The sequence below is a fragment of the Balaenoptera musculus genome, chromosome 2, assembly GCF_009873245.2.
Source record: "Balaenoptera musculus isolate JJ_BM4_2016_0621 chromosome 2, mBalMus1.pri.v3, whole genome shotgun sequence".
Taxonomy (NCBI): domain Eukaryota; kingdom Metazoa; phylum Chordata; class Mammalia; order Artiodactyla; family Balaenopteridae; genus Balaenoptera; species Balaenoptera musculus.
In genome coordinates this window covers 88,429,453-88,453,589 of record NC_045786.1, presented here as the reverse complement: position 1 = coordinate 88,453,589, position 24,137 = coordinate 88,429,453, and the positions used below count along the sequence as shown (strand labels likewise).

At 35.8% G+C, this 24,137-nt stretch overlaps 1 protein-coding gene across 4 annotated transcripts in view; it reads left to right on the top strand.

The window, feature by feature from the left end:
• GOLM2 (golgi membrane protein 2) overlaps positions 1-24,137 on the top strand; it is a 105,859-nt gene that overhangs the window by 62,100 nt on the left and 19,622 nt on the right. For 2 of the 4 annotated variants that reach the window (XM_036843813.1, XM_036843810.1), the window contains exons 7-8: positions 8,020-8,118; positions 9,061-9,231. In XM_036843813.1, the coding sequence (XP_036699708.1) occupies positions 8,020-8,118; positions 9,061-9,231 (270 nt within the window). The remainder of the gene's footprint in view (positions 1-8,019; positions 8,119-9,060; positions 9,232-24,137) is intronic. The other 2 variants (XM_036843814.1, XM_036843811.1) reach the window with 1 other exon arrangement.

Genomic DNA, 24,137 nt, shown 5'->3' with positions numbered 1-24,137 from the left:
GTGACTGTATGAATGGATTTTGTTGTCTTCTTTTAAAGGGTGCTGAGTTTTGTTCTTGCAGACAGTTAAATTACTGGTGGATCTTCTTGATTCTGTTAGGCTTGGTTTTATGCTTTTTTTGGGCAGGTCAATGTTGTTTTTGTTCTTAGTCTGAGGACATGGCCCTTAACTCTAAGGTGTGATCCCTACTTTTAAAGTAGAGTTTTAGCATTTCATTTGAATGCCCAAGATGCTCAGTGAAGATTCTGTACTGTGGGCCAGAGATCCAGTTGTCTCCAAGTGCTACATGACCTCTGTTTTTTTTTGTTCAGCTCTCAGCCCTGCAGCAGGTGCTGTGTGTTAGGCCCCACAGAGTCTCATCCTATGTATACACAGCCCAGGTCTTGGCCAGAGACCCAAGGGGAATATCCATGCAGATTTCTGTCCCCCATTTCACACAGCTCCTTTTTCTATAGTATTCTGTCCTACAAATTCCAGCCACCTCAGCAGCCCAATCTGCTTCCTCTGCTCGCTGAGACTGTTCATCTCATGTATATCGCTTCTTTCAAGAATTGGTCTTGTACTCTGGTTGTCCAATGCTTTATCTATTTTGTCCATATTAAAAATTGTTTAGGATGTGAGAGAGGGTAAGTCCAGTACTGGTTATTATGTCATGGCTAGCACTGGAAGTCCATGTTATTCTTTTTAAATTATATAAATGGATTTTTAAGTATGAAGGAATTTCAGTTCACAGACCAGGTCTTAGGAGCCATATGAGAACATCATTTTAATAGTCTCTATAGACATGTACCTATATTTCTTAGAGGGCTGAGATGGCTCCACTGGTCAATATTTGAGCAGCTACAAGCATGTTACATCTGTTTATGTATGCAGAACAAAATAACATAAGAATGTTACATCATTGTTTTGTATTGAGTGTTCATGCTTCTGAATGATTACTATTTTAATGGGTAATTACTGATCAGAGTTTCGTGAACTTCCAAAAACATTACTATAAGTAAACATTCATCAGGATTCCTAAGTGTGAGCAAACTGTGTAATCAGGAGGCTCAATAAATTGGTTAGGGCTGGTAGTTTTACATTTAAATGTTTTTGTTTCCTCAACCTGAATCGTGGATTCTTTTTTCATTTTAGTGATAAATGCTTAACTTTGACAACTCTAAATACTTAGTATATGTTGAACACCTACTATTTTCTAGGCATCTATCATAATCTATTAGCAAATATTCTCACTTATTCCCCACATTGATCATGCAGGGCAGATGGCATTATCCCTGTTTTTCAGATGAAGACTGAGGCTTCAAGAAATTAGGCACTAAAGTCTTACAGTTAATAAATTACAGAGCCATGATTTGAGCCCTGGTCTAACTCTAAAGCCCATGGTTTTTATTCTGTCTTTTATTCTCTTAGCTGTGCAACAGAACCACCTTTGGAGCTTTTAATAAATACAGATACCTAGGTACCATCCCAATATTCAGTATCTCCGGGGTGGTATCTGTAAAACTGAAGTGTTGCCAGATTTGAGCACCACTGTTTACTAGTGCCATATTCCTTCTCCATCATCACAGGCACTGGATTGTGAAGCCCTGTAAGGCAGAAAACTAGGAATGTGAACATTTTAAAGATTGTAGCTGTCACTGAAATAAGAAAATGAGAGTGAAAGGCAAGGATACTTCTTTTTTGGTTCTCAGGGTAAGGGCTGCAGCTGAGGGCTAATAGAGAAGTTGAGGAGGATTAACCCTAAACTTCCTATTACCTTTTGTAAGCGTATCAGCCAGGTTCTCCAGAAATGACTACTTTGAATTTTTAAGTCAAGTGAGAGGTATGTCTCATCTCTACTGTCATGAGTTTCAGTTCCTCATCTGTGAAAGGGGATATCTATCTCAAATAGATTTGAGAGTGACATGAGATTATTGCCTGGTTCATACTAAGTATTCAGAAAGTGGGAGCTACTATTATTATAATTAGTACTATTACTGCTTCCTTTGGAATTACCAGTTTAGTACCAGCCCTCAGCCCCCTAACTACCTATCCTAACATTTTTTATTGTTCATTGTCTCTAATATGGCCCCTTCTCTCCTCTCTGACATCATTTCTATGCTTTCCCCTCACTGCTTTCTTTGCATTTCCTCAGATATGCTGTGCATGTTCCTGTCTCAAGGCCTTTGTACTTACTGGCCTCTGCCTGAATAGTCTTCCTCCACGTTTCATTCATACCTCTGCTCAAATATGTCTTCTTCAGAAATGCCTCCCCTGACCAACCAACTAAAATAGAATGTCCCACTACTCTCTATCACACGTCCCTATTTTACTTTATGCATAACATTTTCACTCTGACATTTATATTATATTCTGTACATACTTTTTTTTGAAGTAGCATTTAATTAATTAATTAATTTATTGAAGTGTGGTTGACTTACAATATTATATTAGTTTCAAGTGTAAAGTAGCATTTTAATACAATAGAAATAAATCAAGGGCTGATTGGATCTGGTGAATATAGTTAAAAATGTATTGCCTTTAACATGAAAAGATGCTCAACATCACCAGTCATTAGAGAAATGCAAATCAAAACCACAATGAGGTATCACCCCACACCGGTCAGAACGGCCATCATCAAAAAGTCTACAAACAACAAACGCTGGAGAAGGTGTGGAGAAAAGGGGACCCTCCTATGCTGTTGGTGGGAATGTAAATTGGTACAGCCACTATGGAGAACAGTATGGAGGTTCCCCCAAAAACCAAAACTAGAGCTACCATACAATCCAGCAATCCCACTCCTGGGCACACACCCAGAGAAAAACATGGTTCAAAAGGATACATGCACCCCAGTGTTCACTGCAGCACCGTTCACAACAGCCAAGACATGGAAGCAACCCAAATGTCCACTGACAGATGAATGGACAAAGAAGATGCAGTACATACCAATGGAATATTATTCAGCCATTAAAAAGAAAGAAATAATACCATTTGCAGTAACATGGATGGACCCAGAGACTATCATACTAAGTGAAGCAACTCAGGCATGGAGAGACAAATATCATATATCGCTTATATGTGGAATCTGCTAGTGTTGGAGGGTCTCCTGCAGAGGTGGGGGGCTGCCGTGGCTCACCGTGAGGACAAGGAAACCGGCAGTAGAAGTTCTGGGAAGCACCCCCCAGCGTGAGCCCTCCCAGAGTCCGCAACCAGGCTCACCAAAGAGCCCAGGCAGGCTCCAGTGTTGGGTCACCCCATATACATACTTTTTTTTTTTTTTAAAACATCTTTATTGAAGTATAATTGCTTTACAATGGTGTGTTAGTTTCTGCTTTATAACAAAGTGAATCAGTTATACGTATACATATGTTCCCATATCTCTTCCCTCTTGCATCTCCCTCCCTCCCACCCTCCCCATCCCACCCCTCTAGGTGGTCACAAAGCACCGAGCTGATCTCCCTGTGCTATGCAGCTGCTTTTTAATTTACTTGTTGTTATATAACTTGGTCTGTTTTGTCCACCGCTGAATCTCCAGCTTTTTAGAACAGTGCTTAGCATATAGTATGTGCTTAATAAGTATTGCTGAAAGATTGAATTTCCAAATTTGATAGCTCTCCTTTATAAAAAAGACAAAACCCAGTATCATAGTGGTAGGATAAAAGCTATGTGCTCTAGTGTATCCGGTATTTTGTCTTTATGTTAAATAGGTTTTACCATTTTATGTTTGGTAATTTTCCTTAATAATGGCTTTATCAATGATATATATTTTAACAGCCTAGTTATTAATGATATTATCTGATAGCAGCATGCTATTCTCTGTTGACTTGTATGTTTTCCCCTGGCTCTCCGTGGTCGTCAATGGAGAGGACCTGAGTAAAGTATATCACAAATCATAACTTTAATATCATACATAATTGTTTGCATTCTTTTCAGTGTCTAATTCTTTCCCAGACTTCAGTTGTCTTTGAGCTCACATTTATTTAGTTTCTCTTAATTTGTTTAAGAAGTACACATAGTCATTGACCTAGTGTTTAGTACTTCCCTGAGAATTCACTCTATCATGTAGTTACAAAAATGCTCACCATAAAATTATTTATAATGATAAATTGAAAACCATATAAATGTTATAGGTAAGCTTATTAGTTCATTAAATGTGTTCTATCCATAAATGTGATATGTAGTCATTAAAAAAGATAGTGTTGAGCTGTTTTTATTAACATATACATATATCTATGATTTTTTTTTTTTTTTTGGCCGTGCCATGTGGCTTGTGGGATCTTAGTTCCCCAACCAGGGATTGAACCTGGGCCCTCAGCAATGGAAGTGCAGAGTCCTAACCACTGGGCTGCCAGGGAATTCCCAATATACCTATGATTTTTTAAATGAGAAAAGCAGGTTACAAGGAAGCACATACAATATAATCTCATTTTTGTGGAGGAAAAGTTAGATACTTGTATATGTATAGAAAAAAAGTCTGAAGAATCCTATCCAAAATTGGAGAGCAAGATTAGCAGTCTTAGTTTGTGTCCAAGTCCAGTAGTAATTTTCCGGATCTTCATTTGTTTTGGTACCACTAACTGTAACTATTAATTCTGGCCCCTGGAAAAGCCTCTGTCTTGTCCTGGATATAAATAAATCACCTCTCCCCTTAGTTCAACAAAAAAAAAGGCTGGAGTTTTTTTTAAAGGAACTTTTCTAGGAAAATAAACAAAAAGTCACAATGAAAGCATAGAAACCAAAGTGTTTACAGAACACACATTACTTTTTCCTAAGTAGTAAAAGTCTATCCACCAGCTAGCTTAGCTGATGCAGTTTATGGCACTCTAAAGTCCTTGTGGCAATTCTTTACCCAGATCTTTCTAGCCAAACCTAGTAAGTTGGAAGTTTTGATTCAGTACTACCATTTAGGAATGTTGTAGAAGAAAATGGGATGGCATAGAAAAATGTATATAAAATATTAAATAAAAAATCAGATTATAAAATAGTATATATGATGGTATCCTAATTTTGTGTAAGGTATATGGTGTAATGTACAGAAAAAAACAAACAAAACAGATAATCTTGAAATGGTAGCAGTGGTTATCTTTAAGTGGTGGAATTACAGCTCATTTTAAATTTCTTTCTGCTTCTCTATTTTTCTAAATTTTTACAGAAATGTAGTAATTCACGTCAAACTTATAAGGCTTCATATTACCACAGTCACGTCCTCAGGTTCCTCCTTGGTGGATTCAACCAGCCTCAGATTGTATACTATATTTGCACTCCGTGGTTGTTTGAATCCTCAGATGCAGAACCATGGATAAGGAGGACTGATTAAGGGACTTGAGCATGGGGGTAGGGTGGGGTGTCCTGGAACCAGTCCCCCATGGATGTCAAGGCTTGACTGTATAGTTTCTACTACAGACACGCCGTGTTTTATTGTGCTTAGCTTTACAGTACTTCACAGATCGTGTTTTTTACAAATTGAAGGTTTGTGGCAATCCTGTGTCAAGCAAATCTATCAGTGCTGTTTTCCCAACAACATTTGCTCTTTTCATTGTCTCTGTGTCACATTTCGGTAATTCTGGCAATATTTCAAACCTTCCACCAGCAAAAAGATTACGACTTGCTAAAGGCTCAGGTAATGTTTAGTATTTTTTAACAGTGAAGTATTTTTAAATTAAGGTGTATACATTGTTTTTTTAGACGTAATGCTACTGTACACTTAACAGACTACTGTATAGTGTAAACATAATTTTTATATGCACTGGGAAACCAAAAAAATGCATGCAACTCGCTTTATCGTGATATTCACATTATTGCAGTGGTCTAGAACTGAACCTGCAATATCAAAGGTATGCCTGTATATCAGTTCTAAACTCCTCTGGATGTTTTATAAAGGCTCTTTCTTTTTTTCTTTTTGGCTGCACCACATGGCATGTGGGATCTTAGTTGCCCAACCAGGGATCGAACCCGTATATAAAGGCTCTTTTTAATCCAGCTTTTTCTACCTATCTAAATCTTCATAGTTTTGCCTCTGAATAGTCACCTTGTTCTTGGGAGGGAGGCATTATTAAATAAAGCTAAGAACATGTATGATCACTTATTTTTTTTTTTTAATTATAAAGACAGCTTTCCATCTTTTTTTTAATTTATTTTTTATTTATTTTTTAATTTTTATTTTATGGCTGTGTTGGGTCTTCGTTTCTGTGCGAGGGCTTTCTCTAGTTGTGGCAAGCGGGGGCCACTCTTCATCGCGGTGCGCGGGCCTCTCACTATCGCGGCCTCTCTTGTTGTGGAACACAGACTCCAGACGCGCAGGCTCAGCAATTGTGGCTCACGGGCCTAGTCGCTCCGCGGCATGTGGGATCTTCCCAGACCAGGGCTCGAACCCGTGTCCCCTGCATTGGCAGGCAGATTCTCAACCACTGTGCCACCAGGGAAGCCCTGATCACTTCTTGTTTAGTATTGAAAGTACCCTCTCTTGTCTTTTGGTTTATATAGTGCTGGAGCCAGCTAGGGTCCAACAGTGATCCACAAATTTGTACATTGTGACTGACTTCTCTTTCCAGTATATCTACCAGATGCTTAGTTGTCCTCAGAGTCTGTTAGCAAATCAAAATGGTGTTAAACCTGGGAAAGTACTGCTCTTTAAAGATGTTAGCTGATTGTTGTTATTTAGCTGTCTATTATGTGCATTGGTGGGTGTTGGGCATTGCAGCTGGCAATACGAACAAGGAAATGGGGGAACACAGTAAGATACAGAAAACCTCAACTTTCTGTAAATTTGAATGGGTTGCTTTCTTACAGTGAATTTTAAAGTTCTTGGGTCCTTAAGTTTAGAAATCTATATAATAATAAATGAAATACAGTCACCGAAATAAACTTTGAGGATTATAAAAATAACCCAAGTATACTAGTTAGGACCGACGAGGCTGTTATGTATTAACAAATAATCCCCAAATTGCAATTGCTTAAAGCAATAAAGTTTCATTTATTGTTCACATTACAGACTGATGCAGGTTACATGTTTCTCTTTGCAGCTCTCTCTAAGCAGTGTCCTCTTCCATTATTTGATGCCACCATCTTCATATGTAGCCTCCTAATTTGTGACAGAAGGGAAGAGAGATTGTAGGTGATTTGCACAGAAGATTTTATTGGCATAGTTGGAAGTGGCTCATTCAGTTTCACTTACATTCTTATGGTTAGAACCCAGTTTCGTGGCACATAAAAGTAAGGAAGGCTGATCTTCCTCTGTGCCTAGGAAAAATATAATGAAATGGGGTCACAAAGCATCGTGTCTGCCACACCAAAGTTTTAGAAGAATAAAATGTGCCACTAACCATATCTTATAGATGGGCTCTCTGTTTTTTTTCTCTTTATCTGTTTGCCTTCTCTCTAGTTTCCTTCTTGCTCTCTGCCTTTCTGTCACATTAAGCTGCCCAAGGTTGCAGTGGAGTGAGTGAAAAATGATCTCTTTCCCTATTGCCTTTATTTCTTAAGGGAGAAGAAAGTCCCAACTCTAAGTAAGTACATCTTGCTAGTAAAGCTTTTTGTACAAAACTTTAAACTTCCCTCTTCAAAAATAAAATCTGAACTTGTTGAATCAATCATATTTAGTTTTTATTTAAAATCTGAGCAACTTAGAGTAGCATATTCTCATAGCTTTGCCTAATCTATAAATGTCAATTTTTATTTATACTATCCATATAAAAAGGTCTCACTGTATCTGAAGAGATTCATTTCTTTATTCATTCATCAAATTTTAGTTGAGCTCCTGTTATATGCCAGGCACTATTCTAGGTATTGGGGATATAGTGATGAACAAGACAGAATTCCTATCTTGTATTCTGGTCAGATTTATTGATCATCAAGATCTGTGATGGATGGTGCAATGTATCAATTAGTAACCATAAATTAATTAGTTAACATACCAACTATAAGGATTACAAAATTAGAGTAAGCATCATAGGATTAGTGCAATGTAAACAGATTCATGGTGGTTGGTATTTAGAAACCATAATATCACAGGGAATAATATGGATCTGTTTTTTCTTTTAGCTTTAAAGAAACCCCCTGTTTCCTTTTCTCAATATGAAAGTCATCAGGTAATCTCCCATCTTCCAACTGGACAACCTCTCTCCCCAAATATGGTTCCAGGTATGAAGTCTTATTCTTAAAATTCCATTTGAAAATCAATTTTCTGGTCATGTATTGTTACATAGTGAATAAAACATGTCATTTAGCAGCACAATGAAGTATCATTCATTATTCTAGTTAACTTTGTATATTATCAAATGACTGATAAAAGCTCAGGGGGAAATCATTACAAAATGAACTTTGTCTAATGGACTGTTAAGAGTGGAAGAATTATTTGTTCTGCCACTCTGGACTACGTTCCCTTTCATCACTACCAGTATATATGTATTTACCTTCTCCAAAATGTATTCAAGTTTATCTCACAGAGGTCTTCTATAAAATGAGATCCGCCTGTATTAAACTCCCTACTCTGTACTCATCTGTGTGTTTTCTACTGAATACCTACTCAGTTTTACAGAAATGTTCCCCTAAAATGAGAATTGATGTGATTAAAATTAATTGTAATAAAGATCTAAATCGAGGCTTTGATGAGTTAAAAAGGGAGGTGGGGGAAAGAAAAGTTATATCCAGGAGACACTAATAAGAAAGAATCAAGAGTTAACAGTTGTGTCGCTGTGTAGATGAAAATGACTTCAAGACTAGAAATTCTAAAAGCCTTATTGGATTTTGGAGATTTCAGACAGCAATATAGAATTTGGAGGGAAGAAAAGTTACAGGTATCACTGCCATTTTAATCTTCGGGTTTCTACTATTGATATATATTCCACTGATGAATAGGTTTATAATCAATACTAAAGATACCCACCTGGGAATGATTAGTAAACTTCACACAACTAAAATCACATTGGTTATGAGATTTGATTAAAGAAATAATATAAAGCTTTAAAAAAAAGCTACCTGACTACCCAGTATCAGATAACAGTGTGTCTTACCTTTTCTCAAGTAGGTCTTATTAAATTCTTCTGCAAAATATGACCTTAATTTGATGTTTTTATGCCATAGATTCTCATGTAAACCACAATGGAAACCCCAGAACTTCAAAACAGAACCCTTCCAATCCTCTTCAACATTTAATTCCAGGCCCTAACTTGGAGAGTGAACCCAGAATTCAAGCAGATATTCTAAAACAGGCTACCAAGGATCGAGCCGGTGATCTCCATAAATTGAAGCAAAGTAAGAATCAGTTGATGAATATTATGCTGAAAAGATTTCTTTAAATATATTTATTTACAAGTCTCAATTAAGGTCTTCATTATTATAATCTGTAACTAATGGATGTATAGTAAAGTTATATACATATAAAGAGAAAGTATGACAGTTGTAAAATTTAAAAGAAAAGTAGGTTTTAAATGGATAGAGATATTTTAAAGAACACTTTCAAAAACTTCTCTTGTTCTCCAGTGTTAAAAAATAAATTTCAGGTGAGTTGATTTTAAAAAATGCTATTAGTTCTTATGAATGTAAAATTTTTCTGAGAAGTGAGAGAAGATATATTTTGTTAGGCTAACATATGAAAACTTTGATTAGAAAGGAGGGAAGATAAAGAGTTTTGAAAAATGAGTTCTGGAAGAAATAAAGACTGCCATGGTAGAAAGTTCAATGCTGTTTCCTTTTCCATTCCCTCCAATTGCAATTTGCTTCATTTAGGTGTTAGAAGTGAAAGAAGTTGAACAAATTCATAGTACTGTGTAATAATGTTTGACTGCTTAATTGTTTCAGAGGTATTGATTATGATAAATGGACAATACCTGTTAATCTGCATAATTTTCTAATTGGTAGATTTTCAAGATGTATAAGAAAAAATTCTGGTAGTAGACAGAATTGGGGACAGGACAGCGGCTCTTAGACCAGCTCTCTTAAACTGTACTTTTCACTGCTTCTGCTTTTTAAGGCTTCTTCCCTTCAACTTCTGAATAGACAGAATGTCTGAAAGCTCCAGTTTGCTTTTGTTTACTTTTAATGATGGCTTCTATGGCAACAACTCTTCAGAGCAGTGTTTAGGCCTTTACTTGTACACAGGTTGTTTGTACTGTGATAACTGCACAGTGTTACATTTTTAATTGGTCTTATGACAGTTATTCATATTTCTGCATCTATATGAATGTATAGTTTGTGTACATTTAATTGACTTTCCTTCATTGACATTTTGAAGCATATCCATGTATCTTGACTGAAGTATTATATAAAAAATGTTTTTATTTACAAAAATATGGTTAACATTTTAAATACAGTGAAAAAATATTTCCTCCAAATCTTGTTGGGGAATTGGCTTCAAAACTTTTATCTCAACAAAAAGAGGTTTATAGTAAGGTCAGAATCTTACTAAGATAAAATATCTTAATTTGATCACAAGATTTTCTTCTACGTATAGTTTATTCTATAAAAATTGTTATTGTTGTCTTACCTCTCTTTTTTTTAACCAGTCTTTGGGTAAAGAATGTGATTGGAAAATGATCACCAGGAAATTATTACTTTACACAATTTTTTGTTTTTTTTGGCTGTGCCGTGTGGCATGTAGGTTCCTAGTTCCCCAACCAGGGATCAAACCCGTGCCCCCTGCAGTGGGAGCACGGAGTCCTAACCACTGGACCACCAGGGAATTTCCTACAATTTATTTTTAAAAGAGCCTATTGAGTTTTAAAATCTTACTCCGAATTCTTTTCAATGTATATATAGAGTTGAAATCAATGTGAGCACTATTTTGTGATTTACTTTGGCATTATTTCTTACATGCATTTTAACGTATCAAATAGTTATGTAGTTGTCATTTAAAAATATACATATATACATATACACACACGTAGACATATGCATATATTCCATTGTGTTTAGGCAATAATAGTAGTTCATTTAGCTCTACTCTTTGATTATTTAAATTATTTTGTATTTTCTTATGTTAGATGTCTTGATTATGAATATCTTTTTTTCAAATTATTTCCTGCTTCTCCTACTTTGGGTATTCCTTTAAAAGTGTAGTCCCCTAACTGAATTTATTAGGTCAAAGTACTTGACTAACTTTATAGCTCCTGTTACATGATGTCAGATTGTTCTCTAGGACAGTTTCACAATGTCACTAGAGATGTTTACATTTATTTATTTCCCTAAGGCCTGGCCACATTTGCTTTTTAACTCTTTTGTAAGGCATTTAGAATATAATGATTCCTGAAGGGTGTTTTAATAGGCATTTACTTTCTGGTGGCCTGTCCATTTTTATGTGAGGAATTATACTATAATTATATCTTGGTATATAATCTGTGCATCAGTTTTGACCACTGAGCCTGATAACTTTGGAGATTGATCCTATACCTTTCTGTCAAATCTTTATCAATAATTCAGATGCTAACCTTTGATAAATTAACTTTACTGCAGTTTCCTCTTCTGCCTTTTGTGATATGAGACTTTATTATATCATGCAAATGATTTTTTTAGAAATTAAAAATAAGTTTAAAATTGTGGTAAAGTACATATAAAATTCACCAAAGTGCACAATTCAGCAATATTTAGTACATTTATGATGTTGTGCAATCATTACAACTGTCTAGTTCCAGAAAGTATTCATCACTACAAAAGAAAACCCTGTACCCATTAAGCAGTCACTCCCCATTTTCTCCTACCCACAGTCCTTGGCAATGACTAACCTATTTTCTGACTCTATGGATTCACCTGGAATCCTGGATATTTCATGTAAATGGAATCATACAATATGTAGCCTTTTGTGTCTGGCTTCTTTTTCTTAGCGTACTGTTTTCAGAGTTCAGCCATGTTGTCGCAGGTATCAGTACTTTATTCCTCTTTTGGCTGGATAATATTCAGTTGTATGAATACATTTTGTTTATCCATTCATCTGTAGATGGGCATTTGGATTGTTTCCACTTTTTGGCTATTGTGAATAGTGCTGCGATGAACATTCATTTACAAGCTTTTGTTGAACACTTGTTTTCAATTCTTTAAGTGTGTACCTAGATGTAGAATTGCTGGGTTATATGGTAATTCTATGTTTAGCTTTATAGGAAAGTGCCAAACAATTTTCCACAGCAGCTGCACCATTTTACGGTTCCATCAGCAATGCACGAGAGTTCCAGTTTCTCGACATCCCTGTCAACACTATCAGTATTTTCCACTGTTGCTGTTGTTTTTACTGTTGCCATCCTAGCGCGTGTGAAGTGGTATCTCATTGTGATTTTCATTTGCATTTCCCTAATGACTAATGACATTGAGCACCTTTTCATGTACTTGTTGGCCATTTGTATATCTTCTTTAGAGAAATGTATATTCAAGTCCTTTGCCCATTTTAAAATTGGGTTGTTTGTCTTTGCTGTTGAGTTTTAAGCATTATTTATGTATTCTGAATACTAGACCTTCATCAGATGTATGATATGCAAATATTTTTACCCATTCTATCATTTGTTTTTTCACTCTCTGATAGTGTCCCATGATGCACAAAGTTTTCAATTTTGATGAAGTCCAATTTATCTATTTTTCTTTTGTTGTTCATGCTTTTGGTGTCATATCTAAGAAACCTTTGCCAAATCAAAAAGGTCATGTTTTCTTCTAAGAACCTCATAGTTTTCGCTCTTTTTTTAACTTGAGGTGTAATTGATTAAAATATTATATTAGTTTCAGGTGTACAACATGATGATTCAGTGTTTGTATACATTGCAAAATGGTCACAACAATAATAGTTTTAGCTCTTATATGTAAGTTTTTGATCTATTTTAAGTTAATATTTATATACAGTATGAGGTAAGGATCCAACTCTATTCTTCTGTGCATCGGTATTCAGTTGTCCTAGCACTATTTGTTGAAGACACCTTCTTTCTCCATTGAACAGTCTTGGTATCCTTGTTGAAAATCAGTTGACCACACATGTGTGGGTTTATTCTGGATTCTTAATTCTGTTCCATTGAGACCAGATGCCAGGAGCACACTGTTTTGATTACTGTCACTTTGTAGTAAGTTTTGAAATTGGGAAGTGTGAGTCTTCCAACTTTGCCCTTCTTTATAAGATTATTTTGACTGTTTGGCGTCTCTTACAATTCCATGTGAATTTTAGGATCTGCTTGTCTATTTCTACTAAAGAGACAGTTGGGATTTTAATAGGAATTACATTAAATCTTTAGATTGCTTTGGGGAGTATTATCATTTGAACAATATTAGGTCTTCCAATCCATGAAGATGGGATGTCTTCCCATTTATTTAGGGTATCTTTAATTTTCTTCAGCAGTTTTTGTAGTTTTCAGTGTACAAGTCTTTCGTCTCCTTGGTTAAATTTATTCCTAAACATTTAATTATTTTTTATGTTATTGTAAATCAAATTGTTCTCTTAATTTCCTTTTCAGATTGTTCATTGCTAGTGCATAGAAATATGACTGATTTATTTGTTTCCTTGGCTTTTGGTTTTAAAAATTTTAATGCAAATGTCTAAGAATATGCTAATATTTGGGTTCATCTTAGAATGGTATTTTATTTTCACTCTTTTAGAAATAATAGTGTTTTTAAATATACTGTAAAAATATACCTATGTCATATACATTAGCATATACATAAACATATGTGTATATATATATATAAAAAGTCAATATTTTGAATATGATTCAAAAATTTTATGAGTATTTTACATCAACTACATTTTTTTTTCTTTTTACCTTTTGACGTCCCTTCACCCATTTCTCCCATGTCCCCACCCCCAACCTCTGCCAACCACCAATCTGTTCTCTGTATCTATGAGCTTGATTTTTTTTTTTTTTTTCTTTTTGGCTGCATTGGGTCTTTGTTGCTGTGGGCTTTCTCTAATTGTGGCAAGCGGGGGCTACTCTTCGTTGCGGCATGCGGGCTTCTCATTGCAGTGGCTTCTCTTGTTGTGGACCACGGGCTCTAGACACACGAGCTTCAGTAGTTACAGCACATGGGCTCAGTAGTTGCGGCACGTGGGCCCTAGAGCACGCAGGACTCAGTAGTTGCGGCACGCGGGCTCGTGGGCTGGGCTCTAGGGCATGCAGGCTTCAGTAGTTGTGGCTTGCGGGCTCTAGAGCACAAGCTCAGTAGTTGTAGCTCACGGGCTTAGTTGCTTCATGGCATATGGGATCTTCCCGGACCAGGGATCAAACCTATGTCCCCTGCATTGGCAGGCGGATTCTTAACCACTGTGCCACGAGGGAAGTCCCTATGAGCTTGATTTTTATTTGTTTGTTTTACTTTTTCTTAGATTCTACATATAAAAGAGATCATATGGTACTTACTTATTTCACTTGGCATAATACCATCAAGGTTCAACCATGTTGTTGCAAATAGCAAGATTTCATTCCTTTTTGTTGCTAAATAATATTTCATTGCATATATATACCACACTTTCTTTGTCCATTCATCCACCAATGGACACTTAGGTTGTTGCCATATCTTGGCTATTGTAAATAATGCTGCAGTGAACATGGGGGTACCTGTTTCAAGTTGGTGTTTTCATTTTCTTCAGATAAATACCCAAAATGGAATTTCTGGATCATATGGTAATTATATTTTTAATTTTTTGAGGAACCTTCATACTGTTTTCTGTAGTGGTTGTACCAATTTACATTACAAAGAGCATAAGGGTTCCCTTTCCTCCACATTTCTCCAATTATGACTGATTTTTGTTTGTTGATCTTGTATCCTGCAACTTAGCTGAATTTAACACAATAGGTTTTTATTTGTGTATATTCCAGCATATCCATCTTGACTCTTATGACAACTTTCATTTCTTTTATTGAAAATCATCTGTCCTTTTTCTGGCCGTAAATATACTACTCAATTTTCATTTATTTATTTTTTTACCATGAATGGATTATTTGACCTCTTTGGAATATTCAGTGATCCAAATTTAGTTTTCTCTATCTTGATAACCACTTGTCCCAGGATTATTATTTATTTTCCCTTTGTGATATTTACTTCTGGTTTATCTTGTACACACATAAACTCACATTAAATTATTTCACTATTTTTATCTCTCTCTAGAATTTCCATTTTTTTCCATTTCTTGTCTTTATCCGTAGCATATGGTACGATTCTGATACCAATTCCAATGTGTGTGGGTTTTTCCCACACCACTAAGCAATTCTCTAACACCAGCTGGGTATCTACAATTTAACTCAATTCTGACACTATCTACCTGGAGATAGCCTCAGATCTCACAGGTTAAGGGCTCAGTCCTCCCCCACTTCAGATGCCAATTACAAGTCCAGATTGTTGCCTATATTTCTGACTGACTGGATGAAGATCTAAGGTACCAACAGCCCCTTCCTTGGGTGCAGTTAATTTGCTGGAGCAGCTTGCAGAACTCGGAGAAACATTTTACTTACTAGATTACCAGCTTATAAAAAATATAACTCAGGAGGAGCCATATGGAAGAGTTGCATAGGACAGCACAGAGCTTCCATGCCTGTTCCAAGCATGCTAATCTCCCCAAATCTCCATGGGTTTTTATGGAGGCTTCATTACATAGGCAATACACATTCATTACATTGCTTTATAATAATCTGAACCTACCTTAAAATTTTTAAAAAACTAAATTTTTCTCTGTTCTTCCAGAAGTGTCAGTTTATCAAGTTCTATGACTAGCCTCAAATGTAGTTTTAATTACAATTTCATCCTTTTTTTTAATCCTTACTGTTTTCTTCTTTGGTTTTATCCTCCTCAAAATCATATTTGCCTAAAAGTTTCTATATAGTAGAAGAATTATTTAAAATAAACATTTGGGACTTCCCTGGCAGTCCAGCAGTTAAGACTCCGTGCTTCCACTGCAGGGGTTGAGGGTTCCATCCCTGGTCGGGGAACTAAGATTCTGCATGCTGCGCAGAGTGACTAAAAAGGAAAAATAAAATAGAATAGAATAGAAAACAAATATTTAAGGTATATACAAGGAACTGTTACCAGAAGGGGTACCCCTTCCAGGGCCCTAGAGTGGGCTCTTGTCTAACACTTGGAAATGAATTGTCCGTGGAGACGCATTTACTGACAAAGCAAAAGACTTTATTGGAAAGGAGCGCTCGAGCAGAGAGCAGCAAGGTAAGGGAACCCAGGATAATTGCTCTGCCACGTGGCTTGCAGTCTCAGGTCTTATGGTAATAAGGTTAGCTTTCTGGGTTGTCTCTGGCCAATCATCTTGCCTGTGCCCATATTTGGTCCTATTCAAGGCCCTTCCTGATGGCGTGTGCATCTCTCAGTCAAGATGGTTTCCAGCAGGAGGGTTTCTGGAAGGTTGGCAGGACATATTATGGACTGGTGTCTCCTCCCTTCTTTGGGAACCAAATTCTCCCGGTTGGTTTGTGGTGGCAGCACTGTGTTCATTATCAGGACCTCCTGTTGTGAGACTACTCATGCAGGTGGTTATTATGATGTCTGGCCAAGGTGGGTGGTTTTGGTCAATGGTTTCCTAACAGAACCATTAGAGATAATCTAATGCCCTGTTACTCACTACTCTGGACTAGCAGCATCCACATCACCTGTGATTGTTAAGAAGATTTCAGACCCTACCCTAGACCTTATTTATATTTACATTAAAGTTTGAGACTCCACTATTATGTGATTTCTTCATTTTACAGACAAGAAAATTTAGATCCAGAGTGTTTAATTTACTTGAGGCAAATAGTGGAACAACCGGGACTGTTATCTAGGTCCCTTATCTTCAGGTTCACTGCTTTTTCACTGTATCACACTACCTCCTCTATACTTTTAAAGTTTTGGAAAAATTCTTTAATAGTTCCTTTTCTTGTTCTCTTTCTGGCAAACTCCTAATCGTACTTTAAAGCTGTGCTCTGCTGGCATCTATTTGATAAAGCCCTTCTCATATCCCTACTGTCTTGACCAAATCAATCATTCCCTTCTCAATGTATAGTTGACCCTTGAACAACATAGATTTGAACTGCATGGGTCCACTTATATGTGGATTTTTTTCACTAGTAAATACTACAGTACTACGCAGTCTGCAGTTGATTGAATATGAGGATGTGGTTGCTGCATGTATGGAGGTGCAACTTTAAATTATATGTAGATCTTTGACTGTGTGGAGGGTCAGTACCCCTAACCCCCATGTTGTTCAAGGGTCAACTGTACTTCAATCCATTGAACATATTATCATTAGTGTATATACCACATCATTTTGTAATTAACTGTTGAAGGGGAGGAAAAAATTTTCCATGACCTTTTTAGGATCCCTGGCTGGGTCTGAAAATTAAACTGAGAAAGATTAACAGGAAAAAAAACCTACAAATTTATTTAACATGACACAGGTCCCTTCATAAGGAAAAGGAGACCCAAATAAATGGTTAAACCTGAATTTTTATTTCTAAAAAAATTTAAACAGTAAGTATGTATGGGAAATAAGTACTGTAGTAGTACAGAAAATTTATCTAATCATTTTACATTATAAAAATGATTTATGCAGAAGTGGTTTAGTTTAGAGAAATTGGCATTATTATTACTGACATCATTTGGATATAACTGAGAAAAAATATAAGATGAATAAAAAGTTTTTGGAACATGATATCCAAGAAAGTTTTTAATCTTCGTTTTGTTTTCAGTCAGTGTCAAGGTGACTCTCTCCAGGTCATTGTGCAATAAGCTATTGGTACAAACCAAAACATGATTATGGAAATACTGTATGAGTTTACCCACCCTTTTACTGAGAATTTCCTCTCTATTGTCTCCTCCCCTTAGTGAAATAACTTCAAATTCCCTAATTTCAACATATTCCATAATAATATGTCTAACTATAAAATTATATATTTACATAATATGTATATGTAAAATATATATACATACACACAACACTTAATACTCATGCAAATATTAGAGAAAAGTAAGAGATTCTTTAAGATACATTTTTAAAGGCAGGAAGAAAGAGGCAGAGGGAGAGATATCCATTCAGTTTAAACAGAGAAAGGCAGAAGACAGATCACATATTTCATTGAATCTGAAAGTCATTAATTTTAAGTTCAACACTTTTTTTTAATTTTTGGCCACGCCGTACGGCTTGCAGGATCTTAGTTGCCTGACCAGGGATCAAACCCGTGTCCCCTGCAAAGGAAGAGTGGAGTCTTAACCACTGGACCGCCAGGGAAATCCCAACACGTTTTGTTTTTTTTTTTTACCACCAAGAAAGGAAAAAAGTTGCTGCCAGTTACACTATGACACATCACTGATTTGAAGATGTATCCTGATGTTAGCAGTATTAAATGTGAAAAAGTCCATCTTAGAATCAATGAAATGTATATGTAGTATTTTTTGTCTTTTTTCTCTTTTGAGTGATATCTTCTTTCTTAAAAATCCATTTTCAAGATTAATATTTTAGATTAACATTAGGGTAAGTTTTACCTCCAAGTAACTGAAATGGTAAATGAGAATGTCAGTATGCTGCAAAAGTTTCCTTTTTTAATGAATTACCTCTGAAGTCTAAAACGTGTTTAGTGACCCGTTCATAAAGAAAAGGTTTCCTTTGCCAATAAACAAGTTATAGGTTTGATACAAATGAGTGATCATTATTCATGTCTGGAACTTCATGGGCTCAGCCCTCCTAGTTAATAATTAATGCAGAATTGGGAACATATTTGCCTACTTTTTGTTTCTTCTAGATTAGTGTTCGAAGTGCAAATCTATATTATTAGGCTAATTTCCCCTTCCAATTTATTATTTTTTTTAATTAATTTTTATTGGAGTGTAGTTGCTTTACAATGTCGTGTTAGTTTCTACCATACAGCAAAATGAATCAGCTATATGTATACATATATGTCCTCTTTTTTGGATTTCCTTCCCGTTTAGTTCACCACAGAGCACTGAGTAGAGTTCCCTGTGCTATACGGTAGGTTCTCATTAGTTATCTACTTTATACATAGTATCAATAGTGTATATAAGTCAATCCCAATCTCCCAATTCCTCCTACCTCTCCCTTCCCCCTTGGTATCCATACATTTGTTCTCTACATCTGTGTCTATTTCTGCTTTGCAAATAAGGTCGTCTATACCATTTTTCTAGATTCCACATATATGCGTTAATATACGATATTTGTTTTTCTCTTTCTGACTTACTTCACTCTGTATGACAGTCTCTAGGTCCATCCATGTCTCTACAAATGACCCATTTTCATTCCTTTTTATGGCTGAATAATATTCCATTTCCCCCTCCACTTGCAAACCCTTCAACAAATTTGTTATTCAGTCTTCAAAAGAAATGTATTTGTCTTGCCCAAATTAATGGGAGTCTTAGACAGCTGAATATTCCTTCCAAATTCTTAGTTTGTTTGTTTTTTTATTAGCTGTTACATAATTAAATAGTGCAATCTGGTATCTCACTATGGTACAGATTTTAGGACCAACTATTCCTTTTCCAATCAATGCTAAATACTTAGCATTGAATGTTTTTATAATAGGCTTGATGAAGAGTGGAAAGATATGATAGGACAAAGGATATGAAGTAAGTGTAGTAAACTGGGAGAAATTTAGCAAGGCTCATTTGTTCAGGTTCTTCTTGATGTCCTTCTGTCTTGGATATAAGGATATTCCTTTACTCCAGGTATAGGGAGGGTACCACTCACATGAGGGTTTTATGACCTGCTTCAGGGGAAGGTCAGAAAGTCCTTTCTGCACATGCCATTTCTCAAATTCCTTCAGCTTGAAATATTTAATATTTCAAGGTGCTATATTTTCAGGTTGCATGTCGTGAAACCTGTCATTCCCCTGTCTGAAACTTCCATATGAAGTTTCACAATCCAGAAACTGAGTTGTTAGCTTGCTCCATAACCCATTGAACTAGTCTCAGTCCTGGGTATTTCAAGGGAAACATAAGAAAAACAAAGGTTAATGGTTGGTACAAACTGTAAACTCGGTTTTTTAGTCCAGAAGACAGTCAATCAAGAAGGTTTTCTAGATGTTGGACTTGAAGCATCTTCAGATGCTTCATATTGCATTGGCAATATGACAGCTTTTCCTTGAATATCTGGTGATGTCATCAGGTGATCTGTTGAACTTTCTAAGTGGCCTAAATGGCAACAGGCACAAAGGTTGTCCATACATGAACTGTTGTGGTGATTTCTCTGAAGTTTATATCAAACTGTCCATCTTCAGCTTGCAAGGCTTTGGGAAAAGGACAATTTTAAGTTTTAATGATTCAAAGTTAGAAGGGGTGAGAAAAATTGGAAACTTTAATTTGGAGAGTTGCAGCCAGATATTGAAGGAAACTAAAAGGATTCAGCATCTAGTCTAGTTTGCAGGTAGGTAACAAGATCTTAAAGACAATAAATAGGACTAGTATTTAATAGCCACAAGGGTTTACTGTCATTTTCTATTGAAGCATCATTTTTCTCTCTATAGTCACCCCATTTCTATCAAAGATAATCAAAGACTATTTTTCAAAATAAGTCTAGTCTCATTAAACTTGGCCTGATTATTTATGTGAGTGCAAGAATAGTGATTGACCACATAGGTCTTTTGAGTTTTCTTTGCTGGAACTTTTCATAAGGATTCTCAGATTGGATCTTTAAAAGCCTCTGGAGGCGAGGAAGCCAAGCCAGAGACTCGCCTTCAGACTTCGCCTGCAGTACCTAGAGACAATTCCTATCTTCTTGAGGTTCACAAGATATCCTGAAGTTCCTGGGCCTGCCAGGAAGTGACCTTCCTTATTCATCTGTAAGGCTGGGAACTTTGTATACCAGGTATAAGCTGGTTTTTTTCGAGGGAGGATGGGGGCACTTTATAAGTATTGACACTTTAATCTCAGCCCTAGTTCCATGAAGCTGTCTGGTCATATCTGATTTTATGCATCATTCTCAAATATGACATTCTAGTCAGAGCCTTGGTAATATAGCCAAAGTTTCCAACTGTGTTCTATTACAAGGAGAGCAGATTCTTACTGAACTTAAAATAACTATATTGCCATGAAAACAAGCTTTCTGACTAAGAGTTCCTGCATTCTGGAGGGATTAGGTAGGGAGAAAAAGTAGTTGTTTTATCTTTAGTCACAAAAGTATACTTTTGTGAATAAAAATAAATAACACCAAATTGCTGTGTTATAGATAGTTTAAGAGATAAGAGGAAAAGGTTTCCTTAAATCTGGAAAACAAAAGATTAAAGTACCTCAGTGTTGGGTAGTGTGTCCTGAATCCTATAACTGTTTGTGTACATGTCCTCTCTGTTAGAGTGGTAACTCACAAGGGCAGGAACTGTGTCTTCTTCTTTTTTATTTTCCCAGCCTTGCATGTACATAGTAAACATTTGTTAAACTTACTGCATTACTTTTGGAATTTTATATTTCTGTAGTTAGTCACACAATCAAAATGATTACTTGGTCATAAATTATATAATACATGAGAAGTTCCCTACTTTTAATTTCTTTATTCTAAAATTCTTAGTCCTGAAACTTTTATAGTCTCTCTCTTTTTTTAAATTGTAGTTTGTGGATTGTTTAAATTTTTTTTATTTTCAAAAAACCCAACTACTAATTTTGCCACTTTTTAATTTTCAATCTGCCTTTTATTTTATTCTTTGCTATTTGTGACTTGTCACTTTATTCCCCTTTTAAGTTTTTGGACAGATACTTAATTCTTCACACTTAATTCTTTCTTACTAATATATTAACTTATAAACAAATTTTATCAAACGCCTGTTAGGCAAAACACTATGCATTTGTAAACACAATTTTTCCTCTGTTGTTTCGTTGTGTGTATTAAGTTTTTATATACTAAATTTCCATTTCTATTGTCTTTTAAAAATTTTTGCCATTTTATTCTGACTTTATTCTTCATGAATAAGCATTAAGGGCATTTTTTTTTCTCTATAGTTTTAATTGTTTTTGTTTGTTTGTTTGGCCATGCTGTGTGGCTTGCAGAATCTTAGTGCCCCAACCAGGGATTGAACCTGGGCCCTCAGCAGTGAAAGCATGGAGTTCTAACCACTGGACTGCCAGGGAATTCCCTCTATAGTTTTAATTGTTAACTTCACTTTTCCATCTGCATTCAAAATAGGTAAAAGAGAATGTTTAGAATAGCAGATGAGGGATAAGTGTATTTGTTCATTAGGGAGATTAAGGCTTATAGGAATGGCCAGGCTTTAGTGGAACTTGAAGAAAGTGATCTTGTGTTAGGCTAGATCTATATGTTCTGTTTCCAAAACTTTGTTAAATAGCAAAAATAATTCTTTGCAGAGATTGAAAACTGATGACACTTCACCATATCCAGCTAGCATATTAGTTTTGTTCAGTCCACACAGTGATTTTTAAAAATCTGAAATAGTTGCCACTATTTAAAAGTCAAGAGATTTCATGTAAAATTCGAAGCCTCTAATTCTCTTAAACCAGATTGTTTGACATAATCACTGGAACTGATTATGACTATTCTGTTTAGAGTGAGACTTGCCTTGTCCCATTTCTCATAATCCCACTTTGACGTATTACATCCAATTATCTTGCTTGTCTGATACTTGGAGGCATTTGAGTTTGTGGCCCCTTTCTATAACATGAGAATATAGACTAGAAACCTTGTAGTTGATCCAGGGCAGGGGCTTAGCTGTTAGGAATCCATGGCAGTATAGAAAGGTACATGAGGTTAGACTGGGCTTGAGAGGGAAGTATTACCTGAAAGTTAGCGAGCAAGGGGCATTAGACTGAGAAGTAATATTGAAAAATGGTAAATGAGGAGATGGTAGTCTTGAGAAAAAAGGTACTGCATTGAAAATGCCAGAGACAGAACACTGTTATCATAATGAGGCCTTATTGATAAATGGAAAGTACGAAGTAGGAGTAGGAAGAAAGTGTCTGAGTATGTGAAGAAATATCTTTTTCTGTCCCGACTCCTTTTACATCATGGAGACAGTTACAATCTCAGTCCATATCGTCATCTAATTTTACTTCATCTAGAGACCAAAGGTATATAGAGAGACCAATAAGTACAAATAATAGAAGTATAACTAGGTAATGAATATAAAAGTATTTGATTCTGTAGGTACTAAATGATATGCTGTTAGAACAAGTTGAAAATTTTGTTGAAACTGACTACTGGACATGGGGGAAAAAATCTTAGATTTTATACAATGACCACAACAATTTTTTTGACAGTTTTAAATTTAGTATATTTTATAACTTAATATATCATACTTATATTGATACATTTTTTGTAAATTTAATTTTGTCTTGCCACATCATGCAAAAATGGCTAGGTAATTTGTTGGCACGTTTTGCCATTATTTAGAAAATATATTTGGGTTGGTTTAATTTAAAATGTAGAATGTAGTCTATATGGTGACACAAAATATAGTTTAGGGGATACTTCAGAGTATCCTGGAGGCACACTTCAAAGAAATATTCAGACATCCTCCAAAGTAGTTGAAACGGAGAATTCATGGAAGACCCACCTGTTTGCCAATTAGGAGGGCTGTACTCTATATATTTAGATGCCTTGAATTGAGAAAACAGTTCATTTCAAATGTCAGCCCTGTACTGAAAGTCACAAGGACTTTCAAAACAGTAGATGGTGATTGTTGATCAATATGGGCTTTTCTGTATGCCTGCTCCAGGGTGACTAGCAGCAGAAATTCATTTATTTAACTTAGTTAATGATTCCCCTGAACAACTTGGTGAGACAAGCTAGTGTATCAGAGAGTACATGATTTTATGTATGGATTTTTTTAAAAGTATTTTTCAACCTCTGATGTAGATGGCTTAGTGAGTTTATCACCTTTGAGATATCCACTCTGCTCACACAGATAACAATGGATAAAATGTAAAAAGAGAGAACTAAAAGGATATTGATAATCTCAAAAACATGTTAAAAATTACTGTGGTCAAGAAATGAAACAAAAATACACGATGATGAAAGGAAATGAATGATTAGACCTATTAGGTTCCAGGTCTGGAAATAAGGCTTCAAGGAATTTGACTCTTAAGAGCAAAAGAATATAATGGGAGCCAGGCTTATTGCTTAATGCCAGGATTTAAATAAGGCCCCATCTTCCTTGGCAGAGGAAGCAGAAAATAAATGTTGCTGACTGCCATCAAGAACTACAGTGTTTAGCAACCTGAAGGCTTATGGAGCCAGAAACCTGCAGATGCAGCCTTATGACCAC